Source organism: Muntiacus reevesi, chromosome 2 (assembly GCF_963930625.1).
Source record: "Muntiacus reevesi chromosome 2, mMunRee1.1, whole genome shotgun sequence".
NCBI classification, from domain to species: Eukaryota; Metazoa; Chordata; class Mammalia; order Artiodactyla; family Cervidae; genus Muntiacus; species Muntiacus reevesi.
The window spans coordinates 233985768-234003071 of NC_089250.1; the positions used below are offsets into that span (position 1 = coordinate 233985768).

Consider the following 17304-nt stretch of genomic DNA (forward strand, 5'->3'; position numbering starts at 1 on the left):
ACTCTGAAATCAAAACCATAGGAATGATATAGTTTACCAAATTTATATACCACTGAGCTCTAATACTCACCTGCTACCATCATCTAATTTCAAAAATCATATAACAAACTCATCAGAGAAGCAGGGGAAATGATTCATCAACCTTGTTTTATCCCCCTCTTCATCCCCTAGATTATAATATGATGACTATATTGGAGATAATTTTGCAGTTAACTTTATCAAGAATCCTGAAGTGTTTGACAAAATATGTTTTAAAAGCCAGCTCTGGGCAAGATCAACGGAGATAGATTCAAGTTACTAACAGATTGACTTTTAATGGCCTTGAGTCTTGAATCTTAACTCAAATTTTCCAAGAGTATCATTACATTCTGAAAGAGGGTTGTTTGGAACTTAATTCAATGAATAGAATTCATAGGGAAGAAACTGATAAGTAACTTTTCTTTGAGAGCTCTGAACCCTAGGAAGCCAGTAACCTCCTTCTTGGTGGGCCTGTTGTTTGCACTATTTGAGTAATAACCACACCCATACTTTACACAAGTAGCTTACAGATGTCAGTAGGTATTAAGCTGGACTTCACCTCTCCTCCAAAATGCCACCTTTCATAACTCACACAATCAATTAAATAAAATTCCATAGACCCCACAGTCTTTTTTCTAAATCTTCAGAATAAGTGAAACATGTATTCTAGTTAATGAATCTGAACTTGCAAACAAGTCAGATGTCTTCTAGTTAGAGTTTCAACTTGAGCCAAATTTTCCTTCAATGAAAAATATTACTTTAACCACATGGCAAAAATATATACACAGATTTTTCTAATTGAGTCAAACTCTATTCTTTTCTTGGAAGAGAATTTGGCACTGTTTGCACCAACAATACCCTGACCAATGACAAGATGAAAGCTATTTCCAGTGTAGATTTTCCAAATAAGAGTTCAGTTCCTTTCTTTGTAAAACAACATTCAAATGTTGACAACCTTTGTCATCTTTCTTGGACAACCATGACTTGCCCTAGTCATCATTACCTTTTAAGAATAAATCCAAAATGAAGAATTTCACAGTTTAAATAAAAGCTCAGAATTAATTCTCCTAAAGAAACTTTGCATAGTTGACTCAAAGTGCTGTGAGAAAGTGGAGAAATAGCTTTATCCCAAAGACGTAATCAACAATAACGTTAATCTTCCTTTTTTCCAGCTAAGTTACTTAAAAGATAAACTGGATTCCTTGTCTTTACTCAAAACCTAGACCCTGTCTAAAAACGGAACAAGCTAAGAGTCACATAAAATTTTCTTTATAGAGATGACAATTTCAGATTGATACAGAGGTAAGTATTAAGATCAGTGGGAATGCGAATGAAATGAAAGGAATCCATTTGAATTGTGTAATAGCCAGCTGTAACCCAGCTATATCTTATACACATCCCTTGGGTTTATTATTTCCCACTTCACCCTGCTGAAGTCCTTGTGAGTGTGAGTGGAGACTGCTAAGCAAATTTCCCCACTCTGTGTCCAGTGGGGAGTTAACATATCTGGACAGACCAAACCCTCCTTAAAATCCCTGCCACGTTTCTCCTCTTTTCAGCTAAACTCCCTCCTCTTTTCATCACTTGCAATCTTCTCTAAGCACTTTTTCTTCCATTTCTATTTAAACATAACTGATGCTAAAGGTAAAAATAAATGATGCTTAATATTCTGGCCTTGACTTATTCCTTACCCACTCTGAGAAATTCTGGTTACTTCTATGTGCTCCTATCTATGTGCCGATGGCTCAAAAATCTATACTTCTACCTCTAACAGACTGAATTCTAGACTCTCTCCAATGGACTGAGTTCTAGACTCAAATGGAAGCGTGTCAAATCCAACCCCTACCATGCCAAACTCTCAGCTTCCCCATGGAGGGAATAAAAGAACACTCTCCATCCTCTCCATTTACTGATATCCATGCTGGTTCTCAAACTAAAACCTAACATACCTTTTACTCCTTCAAATTCCAGGCAATCACCAAACCTTAATGGATGATTCTCTCTCTCTTGAATGTCTTACTAATCTGGTACCTCTTGTATGCCTTCCTTTGCTAAAATTAAAGGAAACAAATCATAACAAAAGGATGTTTTAATTGGTTTCCTTCTCTCTGGTCCCTCTCTTTGTGCATTCTATATATAGCCTAAGCTATCTTTCTAAAGCAAAAAATCTATTTATGCTATTCCTCGATGCAAAGAATTAATCAGCTCTCAAGTACCAGCAGGAAAAAGCTACCACATTCCAGCGATTTCTTTCAAGTCCTGTTTCTCTCCTCCTCCACATCACACCATTCATGGTACCCATAAATGGACATGTAATTCCTTTGCTCTTTCTACCTCTCTCTTCTGCCTCACAAAATTTTATGTATCCTCTTAGACCTAATACAAACATCACCTTCTCAATACAGTCTTCCTCAAATCACTCTCCAAAGCAGAATCGATGACAATCTCAGTATACCAGATACAGCAGTTATGCCACTAATCACATCTGGAGCTAGTTTTAAACACTCTTATTTGTTCTCAGTGGGAAGTCCCAGGGGCAGCAATTCCCTTATAAGTCTTTGTATCACCAGAACCAAGTAAGATGTCAAGCACAGAGTAGGTGTACCACCCACAATTAATAAATGAGGAATGAGTAATTGTGTACCTAGAGTAAGTAACTTTAATGAAACAATGCTTTTTTCTAGGCATTCAAAAAAGTCAAACTGGCAACTAAGTTTTTGTTTCAAATTGGGTATATTTGAATCATGTATCATTTCCCTGACAAAAGCAAAGGGGCAAAACCCCTGGAACATACTATGCAGTAAACATCACCCAAGTGCAAGACTGACTATCCAATGGGGCAGCAGGTCAGCCAACTGACCAGATGAAACTTGCCCACCTGGACATTAACTTAGAACCAGAGCAGTTCAGAATTTCTGAAAAGCCTGGCACAAGCCTTCTCCTTTGCCGATTTAAGTAAAATTCAGCCTATTAAGTGATTTGCTCAATGCTTTACAATTAGTAGAAGTCAGATCTCCCAAGTTTCAGTTGAATATACTTTCCACAGAAATAAACAGATATAAAAGAGTTAAGAAAAATTTAAACCATCATAAATTTAAGTGCTACTCCACATCCATGCAAAAAAGGAAGGTAATACTGTGAATGCAGTTTAAACACAAGAACATGGGGTTGATCCCTATATACTATAGGCAGTTAACTTACTCTGTTGGATTCGTCAGCATCCTCCTCGTTGATGGAGCTGGAAGGGGAGGGAGTTGCAGATTTGCTCGCAGGAGGTGAAGGAGACGTGTGGGGCACACTGGCACCTCCCAAATTCAACCCCAACTGGGCGCTGAGCTGAGACTGGTTGATGGTGGTGAGCTGGGCAGGAGGCATGATCCCAGAGCGAGCAGCGTCCGTCATGTGGACGATGGACCTCATGATCACAGAGGGATCCTGGCGATATTGTGAAACTTGTGTGTGGCTCTGATCCTAAAGGGGCAACAGAAATGGGAAACTCTTAGTTTTCCCAAACATCAGTGAGCTTGCAGGGGTTGGGGAAGGGGGTCAAAAGGTACCAACTTTCAGTTACAAAATAAATAGATCATTGCAACCCCACAGACTGTAGCCTGCTGGGCTCCTCTGTCCATGGGATTTCCCAGGCAAGAATACTAGAGTGTGTTACCATTTCCTGCTCCAGGGGATCTTCTTGACCCAGGGATCAAACTTTGCATCTCCTACATGTGTCTCCTGCATTGTAGGCAGATTCTTTACTGCTGAGCCACCAGGGAAGCCCTATATACATCATAGGGATGGAATACACACACCCTAGGGGCTGTAGGTAATAAAACTCTATGACATATTTGCTAAGTTGACAAAGTTGCTAAGACAATAGATTATAAAGTCTTCATCACAAGAAAAAGAAAAACTGTTTTTTGTTTTTTTTTTTGCAACTGTATGATGACAAATGTTAACTACAATTACTGTGGTGATAAATCTGGAATATATACAAATATCCAATCATTATGTTGTACACCTGAAACTAATATGTTAATTAATACCTCAATTAAAAAGATCAATGAACTTATAACTTCAGCAGCTCCTTAGATAAGTTTGACTTGTTCCAATTTTGTTAGATCTGATTTATTGCAGGATAATGGTCTCTATTAATTTATTAACTAGAAGGACTCATGCTAGAAAGTTAAAAGGTCGAAGCCCAAATTATCCAGCCTCAACTATGACACTGTAGAATTGTCTTGTTCAAGTGTGCATGCATGCTGTCTGACTCTTGGCAACCTCATGTCCATGGGATTCTTCAGGCAAGAATACTGGAGTGGGTTGCCATTTCCTCCTCCAAGGGATCTTCCTGCCCAGGGATCTCCTGCAATGGCAGGCAGATTTCTTTACCACTGGGCTACCGGGGAAGCCTAGAACTATCACTGGATGACTTCATTAAGTGAAAATAAAGGACTATTAGCAAAGGGGAGAGAAATATCCAGCTCTTGCTCCTTACTGAGGAAACTGATGACAAGAAAAGGGGTGATGCTAAGGTCCAAGCCTTTCAGGCTCACCAACTCATTGGCCATCCTTCTTTCACATGGTACTGGTTCAATTATCCTTTCTCCAGCTCTGCAAAATGGGGAGGAGCTGTTCTCTATTTTATCCTCCCAAGCAGGCATACGCCATGTAGAAAGGATGGGCTAGAGAAACACGGAGCAAGCATCTGTTTGCTTCGGGGCACCCTCTCTGTAAAACCCTCTGTGGTTAACCAGAGGATCATTCCAATTCTGAATTACATTGTCAATGGCATCTGGAAGTCATTCCATGTCTTTAGGATTGAATATCACTTTTTTCATCTTAAACCTGCTTTGTTTTCTTTTCCTTAACCCATCTTGACTTAATGCATTAATGAATTGGTAAAAATATGTATAAGGAGGAGGTAGAGACCATCAGAATTAGCTCCTCTGAAAATTACTGCCAACACTTCAAAAGTAGCCTTCTCTGTTTTGAGGAGGCATAGAAAAGGATTTAGATTTGCTTCTTCTTATTCCAAAGAATACAAAAATGAAGACAGGCTTTTCAAATGACTACGTTTAAGACTTGTCATTTAGAGTGAGCCTGCGATTTTCTTGAAACCGATTTTCTTGATTCTCTTGACTCACAGTGACCCAGAATCTAATTTTATACATAACCCTATGAATTCTTCTTTTCAATATCTCTGATAAAGCTTATTTTGCTCTTTAAAGAAACAAATGAATTGTAAATATTATAATGTCACTAATTCAGAAGCCAAGAGCTATCAATAGGAAACTTGTTGAATAAATTATGATCGATCATGCTACAAAGTATTATGAAGCTTTTTAAAATAATGAATTCGATTTATGTGTATTGACCTAGAGGAGAGTTTCTTCATTTTGACTCTAATGACATTTTGGACCAGATAATTCTTTGCTGTGGGGGCTGTGCTTTGCACTGTAGGATGTTTACAGTAACTCTGGTCTCACCCTGTGTGTGTGTGTTAGTCGTTCAGTCATATCCAACTCTTTGTGACCACTTGAACTGCAGCCCACCAGGCTCCTCTGTCCATGGAATTCTCCAGGCAAGAATACTGGAATGGGTTGCCATTCCCTTCTCTAGGGGATCTTCCTAACCCAGCAATTGAACTTGGAGATGCCAATAGCAACCTCCTTCCCTTCACCAGTCATGACAATCAAAAATGTCTCTGGACATTGCCCCGTGGAGGGCAAGCTTGCTCCAGTTCTACTGCTGCTGCTATTTCACTCCAGTCGTGGCCGACTCTGTGAGACCCCATAGATGGCAGCCCACCAGGCTCCCCCGTCCCTGGGATTCTCCAGGCAAGAACACTGGAGTGGGGAGAGAGCCACTAATCTAGAGTGATATGCAAGACATAGCAAGTGAAAAACCAGGTGGCAAAACAGAGAGTTTTGTTTAAAAAAAAAAAAAAAGTTTAGGGACTTCTGTGGTGATCCAGTGGATAAGAATCCACCTTCCAATGCAGGGGATGCAGATTTGATCCCTAGTCGGGGAACTAAGATTCCACAGAGTTGCATCACAACTAGAGAGAAGCCCGTCTGCTGCAAGGGAAGGTCCCACACACTGTGACTAAGCCCGGATGCAGCCAAATAAATAAATAAATACTTTAAAAAAGTGTAAACAGCACTTACATTATACTGGATTGGATTGGAGGGGTAAAGAGGGAAGCACCTTAACTTTTCCCATTCACAAAAGCACAAAACAAAACAAACAGAAACTAAAACACTATAGTTAGGAAAATCTAAAAACAAGAGACAAAAACAGTTAAAAGAGTCTGTGGCTAACTGCCAGGGTTTAATAGAAAATGTACATATTTTCCATTAATAATTCTTGAGTTATCAAATTCCTATGGAATCCTGGAAAAAGGTGCTCCACATTTCCAAGCAACCCTAACTCTTTTTGTCTCACTAACAATACGCTCCTAAAATACTACATTCTCCTTGTAGGAGTCCTTCTACAGTCTGGTATCAGAAAAGTGGATTTCACATTATCAGTGTGTCTTAATTTCTTTTTATTGGCACTAGCTATTTCTTAGCTATTTCTCTTCAAAAATTTGAGCAGACTGTCCACCCTTCCATGTTCTTTTAAAGTTCTACCATTGCTTGCTGACGTTTTCCAGCCCGCCACAACTGGGAATTATGCTATATTTTTCTTAACTGTAGCCTCCAAATACATCTTTCAGAGACTTTTCAAAGGTCTTTTCAGACTTCTTTAAATCTAACTATTTAAAAATATCTGCAGGCAACTCCACAGCATTTTAATTCCAATGGTAAAATAATCAGTTAACTGGCATGGCCATGAAATATCAGGATGTAATTTACACAGCCTTCTCATTAACCAAGAAGTCACTTTGCCTTCTTTACTCCCATGCCCATGAACATCAATACTTGACAGGTGCATCCCAGACGTACACCATTTCAGAGGAAGCTCATGGTCACACAGAGGGCCACGGGGTTAGACTTTTTGACTTTGTCTACTCTTCCTGAATTCCACCTGCAATTTATACCTTTATGATGGACCTGGTTGCCTAAGAGCTCCTGTTGATAAACAACCAAGGTTCATGGACAAGGAGCATTGTCTGTTTCCTCGGATCTGGGACCTGTGCTAAGCTTAGTATGCACTTTCCAATTCAATCCTCTAAATAACTTCCTGAATTAGATACTATTGTACCTATTCTTGGATAAGAAGGAACCCCTAAGCCACAGAGGTAGCTGGGGTGATTGACTGATGGAGAAACCGTTCTCTAAGTCCCATGGACAGAGGAGCCTGGCGGGCTGCAGTCCATGGGGTGGCAAAGAGTCAGACTTGCCTCAGTAACTAAACAGCAACATAGCAAAGGAGCCGTGGACCACCACTGGTGGAAGCTTGTACTGACAGAGTGAGAGACGGGTGGGCTCTGAACTCTGACCGTCCCACCCGCCTTTCACAAAAGCAACTCCATTTTCATTTGTCTTATATAAATTGAGACTCATTTCACTAAAAAAAAAAGAAAGGGGGGGTGGCTTCTGAATTGGGGACAGTGTGAAAACCACTCCCGAAGCATGCTGGTGGTGGTGGGGCCAAGATCTTGCCAAAACTCAGAGCCATCCACGTGGTCTTCAAATCCAAAAAATGCTGGCCCACCTTTCTTATCTCCCACAGGACCACACACCAAGGACCTCTCAAATATTGTCAGGTAACCTGTGAACCACATAATCAGTGCAACAAAATGTGCTAGCATCTACCATGGTCCATTGTTATCTGATAATAACTTCCTATGTGTGAGGATTATAGTATAAGAAGATTAATGGTGAAAGTATCTCTTTAGAGATTCAAGTTCCTTTAGGGTCACCAATTATTAACAGCCTCCTTGGGGAACCTGGTGATCCTTAACAGCTCCAATCATTTTCTATTTCAAAAAGTAACTTTAGAAAAAACCTCCTGTGATCTTAGGATTTCCACTTAAGAAGAAAAAGATGTCAGCTCAGTGGGAAAGTATTTATTGAGCACTTACTATGTGCCAGGCCAGAGACACCGATATACCAATGCCCATATCTTTCAAAACTAGAAAGTTATCATGTGATTCTTTTAAACATGACTCTATTTAGACAAAATTTAGAATGGACTAATGAATTTATTAATACTATAAAAAAGTATAGGCAAGAATAATTCATATATATTCCTTCAAAATAGCTCACCATTTTTCCTAGTAGTAATGACACGAGAGGGCTTCCCTGATGGTTTAGTCAGTAAAGAATCTGCCTGCAATGCAGGAGATGTGGGTTCGATTCCTGGGTTGGGAAGATCCCCTGGAAAAGGAAATGGCAACTCACTCCAGTATTTTTGCCTGGGAAATCCCATGGACAGAGGAGTCCGGCAGGCTACAGTCCGTGGGGTCACAAAAGAGTCAGACATGAATTAGTGACTAACCCACCACTACCACCACCAATGACATGAGATGGAAATGTAAAATCATGGATATAGCCCTAAGAAATTCAATGTGCTTTTGTAAATCATTAATCTTACTTATTAAAATTAAGCATTGAAAGATTTCCCAATGATCACTGAAAGGCAAAGCAACTACTGCGTTATAAGAGATGCTATTATCACATCCAACAAGAAGGACTGAATGCTGGTAGTGTTTTTGACTCTTCATACAATTATGTTTTATATGGAGAGTTCACTTGTATCATTTCCTAAATTGTTCATCATTGGAAAGCAACTCCTTCTTTCTTCTTATCTCACTCTGTCTTCTAACTGATAATATTAGATAAGTTTGTCAACCGCAGCAGTATTGACATTTTGGACTGGAAAATTCTTTGTTGGGCAGATGCATCAAATCCTTTGCTTACAATGCATCTTGAGCATTGTAAATGGTTAATAGCATCTCTGGTCTCTATCCACTGGGCGCCAGTAACCTCCCCTCCCTACCAAACTGTGACATCCAAATGTCTCCAGACACTGGCAAAGTTCCCTGATGGACAAAATCTGCAATGCCCCATTTGAAAGTGATTTTATTAGAGAAATATAACAGAAATCTTCTTCTTGTGCAGGAAGAGAAGGAGGGGTCCAAAATTAGGTTCTGTCTGTGAAAATAGAACATATGTGCATAAAATAGATTCAAACTGTGATAAATATTGTAGAAAAATAAAGAGGCTATGCAAAAAAAAAAAAAAATTATTCAGGAGAGGATAGCTACAGTAGGAAAGGCCTCTCCAAGGTAACTTTTGAGCCGATACCTAAAGAGTAAGAAGTCCATTAGGAAATGAGGAGAAAGTATGTTCCAGCCAGAGGGAAGAGCATGTGCAAAGTCTGAGATGGGAGAAGGCTTGTCATGCTTGAGAAATGAGGAGGCCAGAAGAGGCAGGAGCCGGGTAGGCAAGGCGAACAGCGAAATGCAATGGGTTTGGGAGAGATGAGGATGAGCCAGATCAGGTGAGGTGGGAAAATTGGGGGATGCTCCCCTGCAGAGGTGACCCACCGCGCTGAGTTGTAAAGGATGAGTGGAAGCTAACAGAGCTAGAAAAGAGGAAAGAGCATTGTATGCAGAGAAGAAGAACATGCACAAAGTCCCGTGGCATAAGGAAGCACATGCGTGTGTACTCGCTAAGTCGCATCCGACTCTGCGACCCTATGGACTACAGCCCACCAGGCTCCTCTGTCCAAAGGATTCTCCAGGTGAGAATTCTGGAGTGGGTTTCCATGCCCTTCTCCAGGGGATCTTCCTGATTCAGGGATCAAACCCACATCTCTTAAATCTCCTGCATTGGCAGGCAGGTTCTTTACCACTAGGGCCACTTAGGAAACCCTAAGAGAGCACATGCCGGATAAGCAAAGAAGAGGTTCGTGTCACTGCCCAGGAAAAGCAAGGCTCGTCGTGAAGCTGGAGAACAAGTAATGGCCATAAGTAATGGGTCTACAATCCATTCTGGATTTTATTCACAATGGAGAAGGAAGCCATTGAAAGTTTCAAAGCTTGGTACCTATTTATTGATGTCATTCATCCCAATAAATATTAACTGATGGTATTTCAAGGGCAACCCATCAATTGTGGACAACTTGGATTTAATTATAAATAGTATAAAGAGCCTAACACCTCAACTTATTTTTTTAATTGGTATGAACTTTTTTTATTTTTTGTAGAATGAAGCAATTTTTAGTTTACTTTCTAGTGAAGTGAAAGTCTCCCACTCGTGTCCAACTCTTTGCTACCCCATGGACTATACAGTCCATGGAATTCTCCAGGTCAGAATACTGGAGTGGGTAGACTTTCTCTTCTCTAGGGGATCTTCCCAATCCAGGGATCAAATCCAGGTCTCCTGCATCCAGGCAGATTCTTTACCAGATGAGCCACAAGGGAAGCCCAAGAATATTGGAGTGGGTAGCCTATCCCTTCTCCAGGGGATCTTCCCAGCCCAGGAATTAAACCAGGGTCTCCTGCATTGCAGGTGGACTTTTTACCAACTGAGCTATCAGGGAAGCCATAAATTTTAATTTTCTAATAAAAATTAAAGTGTAAATCAGTAAAATATATATGATAGCTCCTAAAAGCCCAGGCTCCTTTATTTTATGCTTTTTGATTCTCACTAGTTATCTAATTTTTGTATATAGTAGTATATATATGTCAATCCCAATCCATCTCACAAACTCCCTCCCCCTGCTTTGTATCCATACATTTGTTCTCTATGTCTGTGCTTCTATTTCTGCTTTGCAAATAAGCTCATCTATACCATTTTTCTAGATTCCACACGTATGTGTTAATATATTTGTTTTCCTCTTTCTGACTTCACTCTGTATGACAGTTTCTAGGTCCATCCACGTCTCTATGAATGTCACTATTTCATTCCTTTTTATGGCTGAGTAGTATTTCATTGTGTACATGTATCACTTCTTCACCCACTCCTCTGTTGTTGGACATGCTCTCATGACCTGGCTATTGTAAATATTGCTGCAATGAACATGGGGTGCATGTATCTTTTTGAACTATGGTTTTCTCCAGGTATACGCCCAGGAGTGGGACTGCTGAGTCATACGGTAGTATGATTTGAAGAGTACTCAAGGATTTATTTTTGCAACCAGAGAAAATTATTCTGAATGGGCAGATCACAGACTTCTAACAGAAAGCACACTGCCTTCTAGTTGCCTCTAAATACAATTCAACAAAGTCTTTGGGCAATGATGTCTTGATGGTTTGTCCACGTCTTCATGGGCAGAGTGCTTAGCTGAGACTTGCTCCTCTCTCCACCCGATGAAAAAGCCTCTTTGTCGTTTGTTTTTTAAAAAAGGAAACCAAGGAATGGATGTTTTGGGTAGTGGTTCCTTGTTTTCTTCAATTGCCTGAAATCCAGTCTATTAATGAACATTAATCATTGGAGTGGATGGCTAAAAATCTGAATAATTTTATATTAAAAAGGAAGCTTTTGCTCGCTAGCATAAATTAAAAACTGGAATCATAAATTAAAAACCATGATCATTGGAATGCCAGGTAAATACCAAGTAAAGCAAATAACAACACAGTCCATCTAAATATGGGGATCTGCCTAAGATTTGGGGCCAAAGTTCTGCTTTCTCCTTTTGAAAAAGGATGAAAGAGAGATGTGAAAGACTAATTAGCCTCAAACTGAGACTGCCTCCTTGATTTAATCAAGACTGAAAGAGAATGAAAAGTTGAAAAATGTCCCTGCTGTGTAAATCACGATGGCATATTACCATGTTCATACTTCCTATAAGATACATGGGGCTTGAGGGGATGGGGAGGGAATGGAAACAGGTTGCTCTTACTACCTTAGCCAAAAAAGCTCTACTTCCTTTACATATTCAAATTTTTTCCACTCCTACTTTCAGGCCCACAAGGACCAGTCCTTCCATGAAGTCCTCTCAGAGTAAATTTCTCTTTCCTTCCCATGCCTGACATTTATCTTTGTGAAATACACTTGGTGATACATAATCATACATCCTCCTGTATTGCTTTCTTGTTTCCTTTACAAAGTAAAATATATGCAAATAGATTTTATAATTTTAAGCATCACACATTATTCTGTCGATTGTGACTCACTACAATTGTGCTTACTTCCATCTTCAAAAGTAAGCCAAAGGATTTTGGCTCAAAAGGAATTTTAAAAATCTAAGATGCAAATGTATTTTATGCATCTTCCATCTGCATTTACAAACAAATATTCTCTAACAATTCAACCTCAGGTTTTCATAATAAAGGAGAACATCTAATTAAGAAGCAAACAGCCCAAACATATTAGAGAGTGTGACTAAATAAATTTTCACAATGTGTTATTTTAATCAATATTTCTTAAGAAATGGAGTAATTAAACAATTATCAGTAATAAAAAGTGCTTTGCATTTATAAATATCAAAGAACTATAAATAGGAAATCCAATAATTTTAAGCTCAATTATTTAGTTATATTCTATAGCAATGTTAAAATTTTATTTGCAGATAAGCAATTAATCAATACTTAGGCATAACTAGTGTATTCCTAAGCCAAGTAGAACCTCAAAAAAATAAAGTTGTGCCAGATGCATACCAATGATAATTACAGACCTACATACCATAAACTTTATATTCATCAAAATATCTACACTGAAATAGATAATTTTTACTTAATAACTACTCTCAGGGTTATAATCAAACATACCTACACATGAAAGTTTTGTGAAAAACAGTCTTCCCCAAAGTTAATTAATAGTTTCTCAGCAAAATAAAAATTTCAAGAGTTTATGATAAAACAATGGTATTTTCTCATACACCCTCTAACTCCTTTGTTTTACCAAGCAATCAGCTCTATATTGATTTTATTTGATCCGAAATTAAAATTTTAAAGATTAATTCTATTTTTACAGCTGTTGATGTTTTAAATCCCCTTCCCCTCCATTTTTGTTTAGTAGTCAAAGTACACTCTTAATAACCAATAAATATTCTCTCATGATCCTTTCATTCATTCATATATTCAACAAAATATTTATTGAGAGCCTTGTGTGTTTCAGCCCAGACACTTCTAGGTCTCAGGATGAACTAGTAGCGGACAAGACAGGCAAGGAGGGGAGGACAGGCCTCAAACAAGCAAAGAAGACTGTCTCTAAGGGCAACAAGGGCTGTGAATAAAAGAAAGTGAGACAACAGTACAGGAGTAACTATCGTCCCTCTAAATATTGTTTGAGAGCTTTCCTGCTGGTCCAGGGGGCCTCCCAGCTGGTACAGTGGTAAAGAATCCGCCTGCCAATGCAGGAGATGCAGACGTTGTGAGTTCGATCCCTGGGTCAGGAAGATCCCCTGGCGGAGGAAATGGCAACCCACTCCAGTATTCTTGCCTGGGAAATCTCATGGACAGAGGAGCCTGGCGGGCTCCAGTCCATGGCCTCACAGTCGGACTCAACTGAGCACACACACACACTGGTGGTTCAGTGGTTAAGAATCCAGGTTGCAATGCAAGCAAGTCCAGTTCAATCCCAGGTGCAGGAAGGTCCCACATGCCATGGGGCAACTAAGCCCATGCGCTGAAACTACTGAAGTCCACGTACCCTAGAGCCCATGCTCCACAACAGCTGAAGCCACTGCGATGAGAAGCCCGCACACCGCAACTAGAGAGTAGACCCTGCTTACTGCAAGGCTAGAGAAAGCCATGAGCAGCGACAATGACTCAGTGCGACCAAAAATAAAATAAATACATAAATAAAAATTTGTTAAATGGTCTGTCTACTGTCCCTAACCCACAGGGAAGTAATGCCAATGCTATAAAAGATTATAACTGTAGATTATATGTTCAAAATGAGACACAGGGAAATAAATCATAGACTAACATTTTAATAACAGGTTTTTGTTTCCTTGAATGTAATAAACCAGCCAAGTCATCACAGGTTGCCCTTCACAACAGCTAATTGGATTTAGTAGAAATTTGGAACATTCCCCTCCTTCAATACATGATCCTTTTAAAAGCAAAAACATGATCCTAAAGTTAACTCAGCCTTAAAGAGAACACTCCGATGTTCAGGGTTAGTAGGTACGTAGAGCTATGCATGGTACAAGGCTATTTGCTCTACCAAGATAGGCAGCTTGGATAATGTCTGTGGCCTTGGTATTTTGAGCAGACAACTGTCAAGGTGTAGTAACAGCTAAACTAAAGTTGACTCTGGACAACATGCCTCTATGAAGCAGTCATCAGACTCTGTGTTTTGGTATTACATGGAAGAGACACTGCTAACCAAAAACTCAATTTATAAGTGGTCAGTCTCTAGTGATTAAGAATATATAGCACTTAGTAGGTGTTCAGTAAATGTGTGCTAGAGTTAATATGGTTTCAATTTTACAATTTGGACTTTGAAGAGATGGGTCCCACTGCATTCAAAGTGAGTCATTTTGCTTATGTAAGACATGCCTTTTCTACTGTTAACTTATAATAAGAAAATGTTTTGACCATATTTGACCAAAAATAAACATTATTGAAGTAATCGTTTAATTTGTATGAGAAATTGTTGGTCCCCTCCAATGGCTAAACGGTAATCGTCCAGCGGAATTTAGCTTTGCCACTTCTATTGACAATAGCAATGAACATGTCCATAACAATAATAAGGGCTTGTTTTAATAGAACGTTCCACGCATTAAACACATTAATGACCCATGAAATAACTGTTTTATCTGTAACACATTAAGCAACATTGCTAAAACAATGTATTAATTGAAAGTCAGATATTTCTCTGAAGATTTTGGAAAGTACAAAAATGGCATGAAAGTTATCTTGTGAAAATAAAAGTAATCCAGAATTAGACCCATACTAAATGACTGTATGAAAAATAAAAATTTCTAAAACAAGCCTGGCAATTTTAGAATTATTTTGATACACTTCCATTTTTCTGATCAAAAATTATATCTGTCTGGATTATGTCTTAAGAGCTTTATGAATATTTTAAAAGCTTCTTCTTTTTCTTCTCTGTGTGCTTATCTTCTATAAGACTTTTTTTTTCTCTCTTATTCTCTTTCTTTAACAGGTACAGAGACTACCATACTCAAATTTACTTCCCTTACTGCCATCATTTTCAATTTTCTAATACTATGTTTGATATTACCAAAGCACCAGGAGTACTTTCTATAAATATGCTATCACAATTAAGTCCAAAGCAAATATCAAACAGAAAATGTTGGTCCTTCAAACATGAAATATAATGCACAAAGAAAAAGTGCGTGAATTATCAGTGTGTTTTATAAATTCTTTTGGGGGGGGGCATCTAAAATATCAGACTAGAGACAAATATTTTACTGTCTGTTTCTTGGATATCAAAGAGAATTTTGAAATTCATCAAAGCTAACCTTCTGTTATGTACAACAGGCTAAGCTGAAAAGAATGTTAACAAGTTCAATTTTCATTCAATCAGCACTACTGCTCTCTGAAATGTTTCATTGCAGGAAAGAAATAAAAATAATCTATATGGTAATTATGAGGATGAATCCCCCAGTAACTTTCAGCTACATGAAAGGTCAGTTCTATTCAAGATATTTTATCAGTCCCCTGCACATACTCCTGTCCTGTCATTTTAAATCTGAACAGCATTTTATTTTCCCATTTACAGCTACCTGCAGAATTAAGTACTTAAGCCAAATAAGAAAAAAAAAAAAAAAGAAAGAAATGTTGAATGCTGGCAAAGGCTATAATAGCATAGAGATAAATCGTTCAGCTGCTCTCTCTCAAGCCTCTAGGGCTGCAGATTTTTCTTCTCCTGGTGCACTGTGGGTATTCAAAACTTGTTCAACATGATTTCATTTCATTTCAGGCACTGCCTGAGAAAACTAAATTACAGAATCAATCATACAGAAGGTCAGAGTGAGACTTCATTACAAGTATTGCATGCTTGCATGAATATCTTTCATTTATGACTGACCCAATATGTCACAATAGCTGTCTAGTAAAAATAATCCACTTTCTGAAATTGATGTACTACTGATGTCAATGCTACTCAGCAGGCTGGGCAGATTATAGAGAGGTGTTAAAAAAAAAAAAAAAGAAACCCTTTAGAGCACATGTTGTAGATTTTTAGGATTGCCATCTTTTGTAGATTAAAATAATTTCCAGATGATCATCTGAACTGACAATAATGCTTAGAGGTAAAAAGAATTTTTAACCAAACTATGACTGTTGATTTTGACTTGCCAACCACATCCTGTTTGAAAATACACATATCCACAACAAGCAAATCAAGGTTGTTCTTTGAAGCCACAAATGCATCAGATTTCAATTTTTTCAACAATTCGCTTTTGAATAACCAGGGCATTATTTGCATATTGGATTGCTAATCATTAGACTCTTTTCAATCTCCCCCCTTTTCTTTTTTGTTCCTGCTTTCTGTTTTTTAAATATATAATGGCAGAAATTTAAAGAAGATAAACATGTTGCCAACAAAATGCAGTTAATCAGTAATGTGACAAAGTGTCACTCTCTAAAGGAAAACCAATGAGGCTCTAAAGAAAAGCTGGTTCAAAACTACATAAACAAGCTGGCTTTTCTTCTTACATGATAGTCTTAATTTACCATAGCAATTCTTAACCGACAGCCATATTCATCTGGATAATAAAACTTCTTAGTTGCATAAGGTACGAAATAGCCAGTGCACACTGGGAAACTGAATGCATGATGTATAAAGTATTATTTATTATTTTTCTGGTGACCTTCCTGAGGGAAATCTCTGAGGAGTTGCTGTGGAGCATTACGATGTCGCCAGCCACCTCGGTACCCGGAGGGAAATATAGAAGAACCTTGACATAACCTATTTTTAACCATGCCTCTGGCGATTCTGAATTCAAGTTTATAGGTGAACATGTCAGGTAGTACATAGAACAAAGCCAACGACACATTGTATTCATCGTAATTCTGTCCTGGTACGTTTTATTTTTTCCAACATTTGTGATTTAAAATCCCATGACATTTCTTCAAGGTGAAATTCTACTCGAATTTTCAACAAGATTAGTTTGTTTCCAGCCAAAATAAATATCATTCAGGTTCAGCAAAACTTCAGAAAGGCACCAATAAATGCGATGAGGTCCACATAAACACCATGACAACAGCTTGTACTTAGCTAAAGGACTTCTACTTTTAAAAATCAATGAAATAATTCAACTGCATGAGTGATTAGCAATACATTACAAAAGAAGCATTAAAAATTGAGTCCTCTCTCCCAACGCCACTCCGTGAAAGCATTGTTCTTTAAGTGTATGTGAATATCATAATTATTTTATGATTCCATCTTTAGTTCTTTCCAATATAGTAAATTCAAT

General features: G+C 38.4%; 1 protein-coding gene across 9 annotated transcripts in view; it reads right to left on the minus strand.

The window, feature by feature from the left end:
• Positions 1–17304, minus strand: part of TOX3 (TOX high mobility group box family member 3) — a 119984-nt gene that overhangs the window by 10956 nt on the left and 91724 nt on the right. For all 9 annotated transcript variants that reach the window (XM_065920490.1, XM_065920491.1, XM_065920494.1 and 6 more), the window contains exon 4: positions 3220–3489. In XM_065920490.1, coding sequence (XP_065776562.1) covers positions 3220–3489 — 270 coding nt within the window. The remainder of the gene's footprint in view (positions 1–3219; positions 3490–17304) is intronic.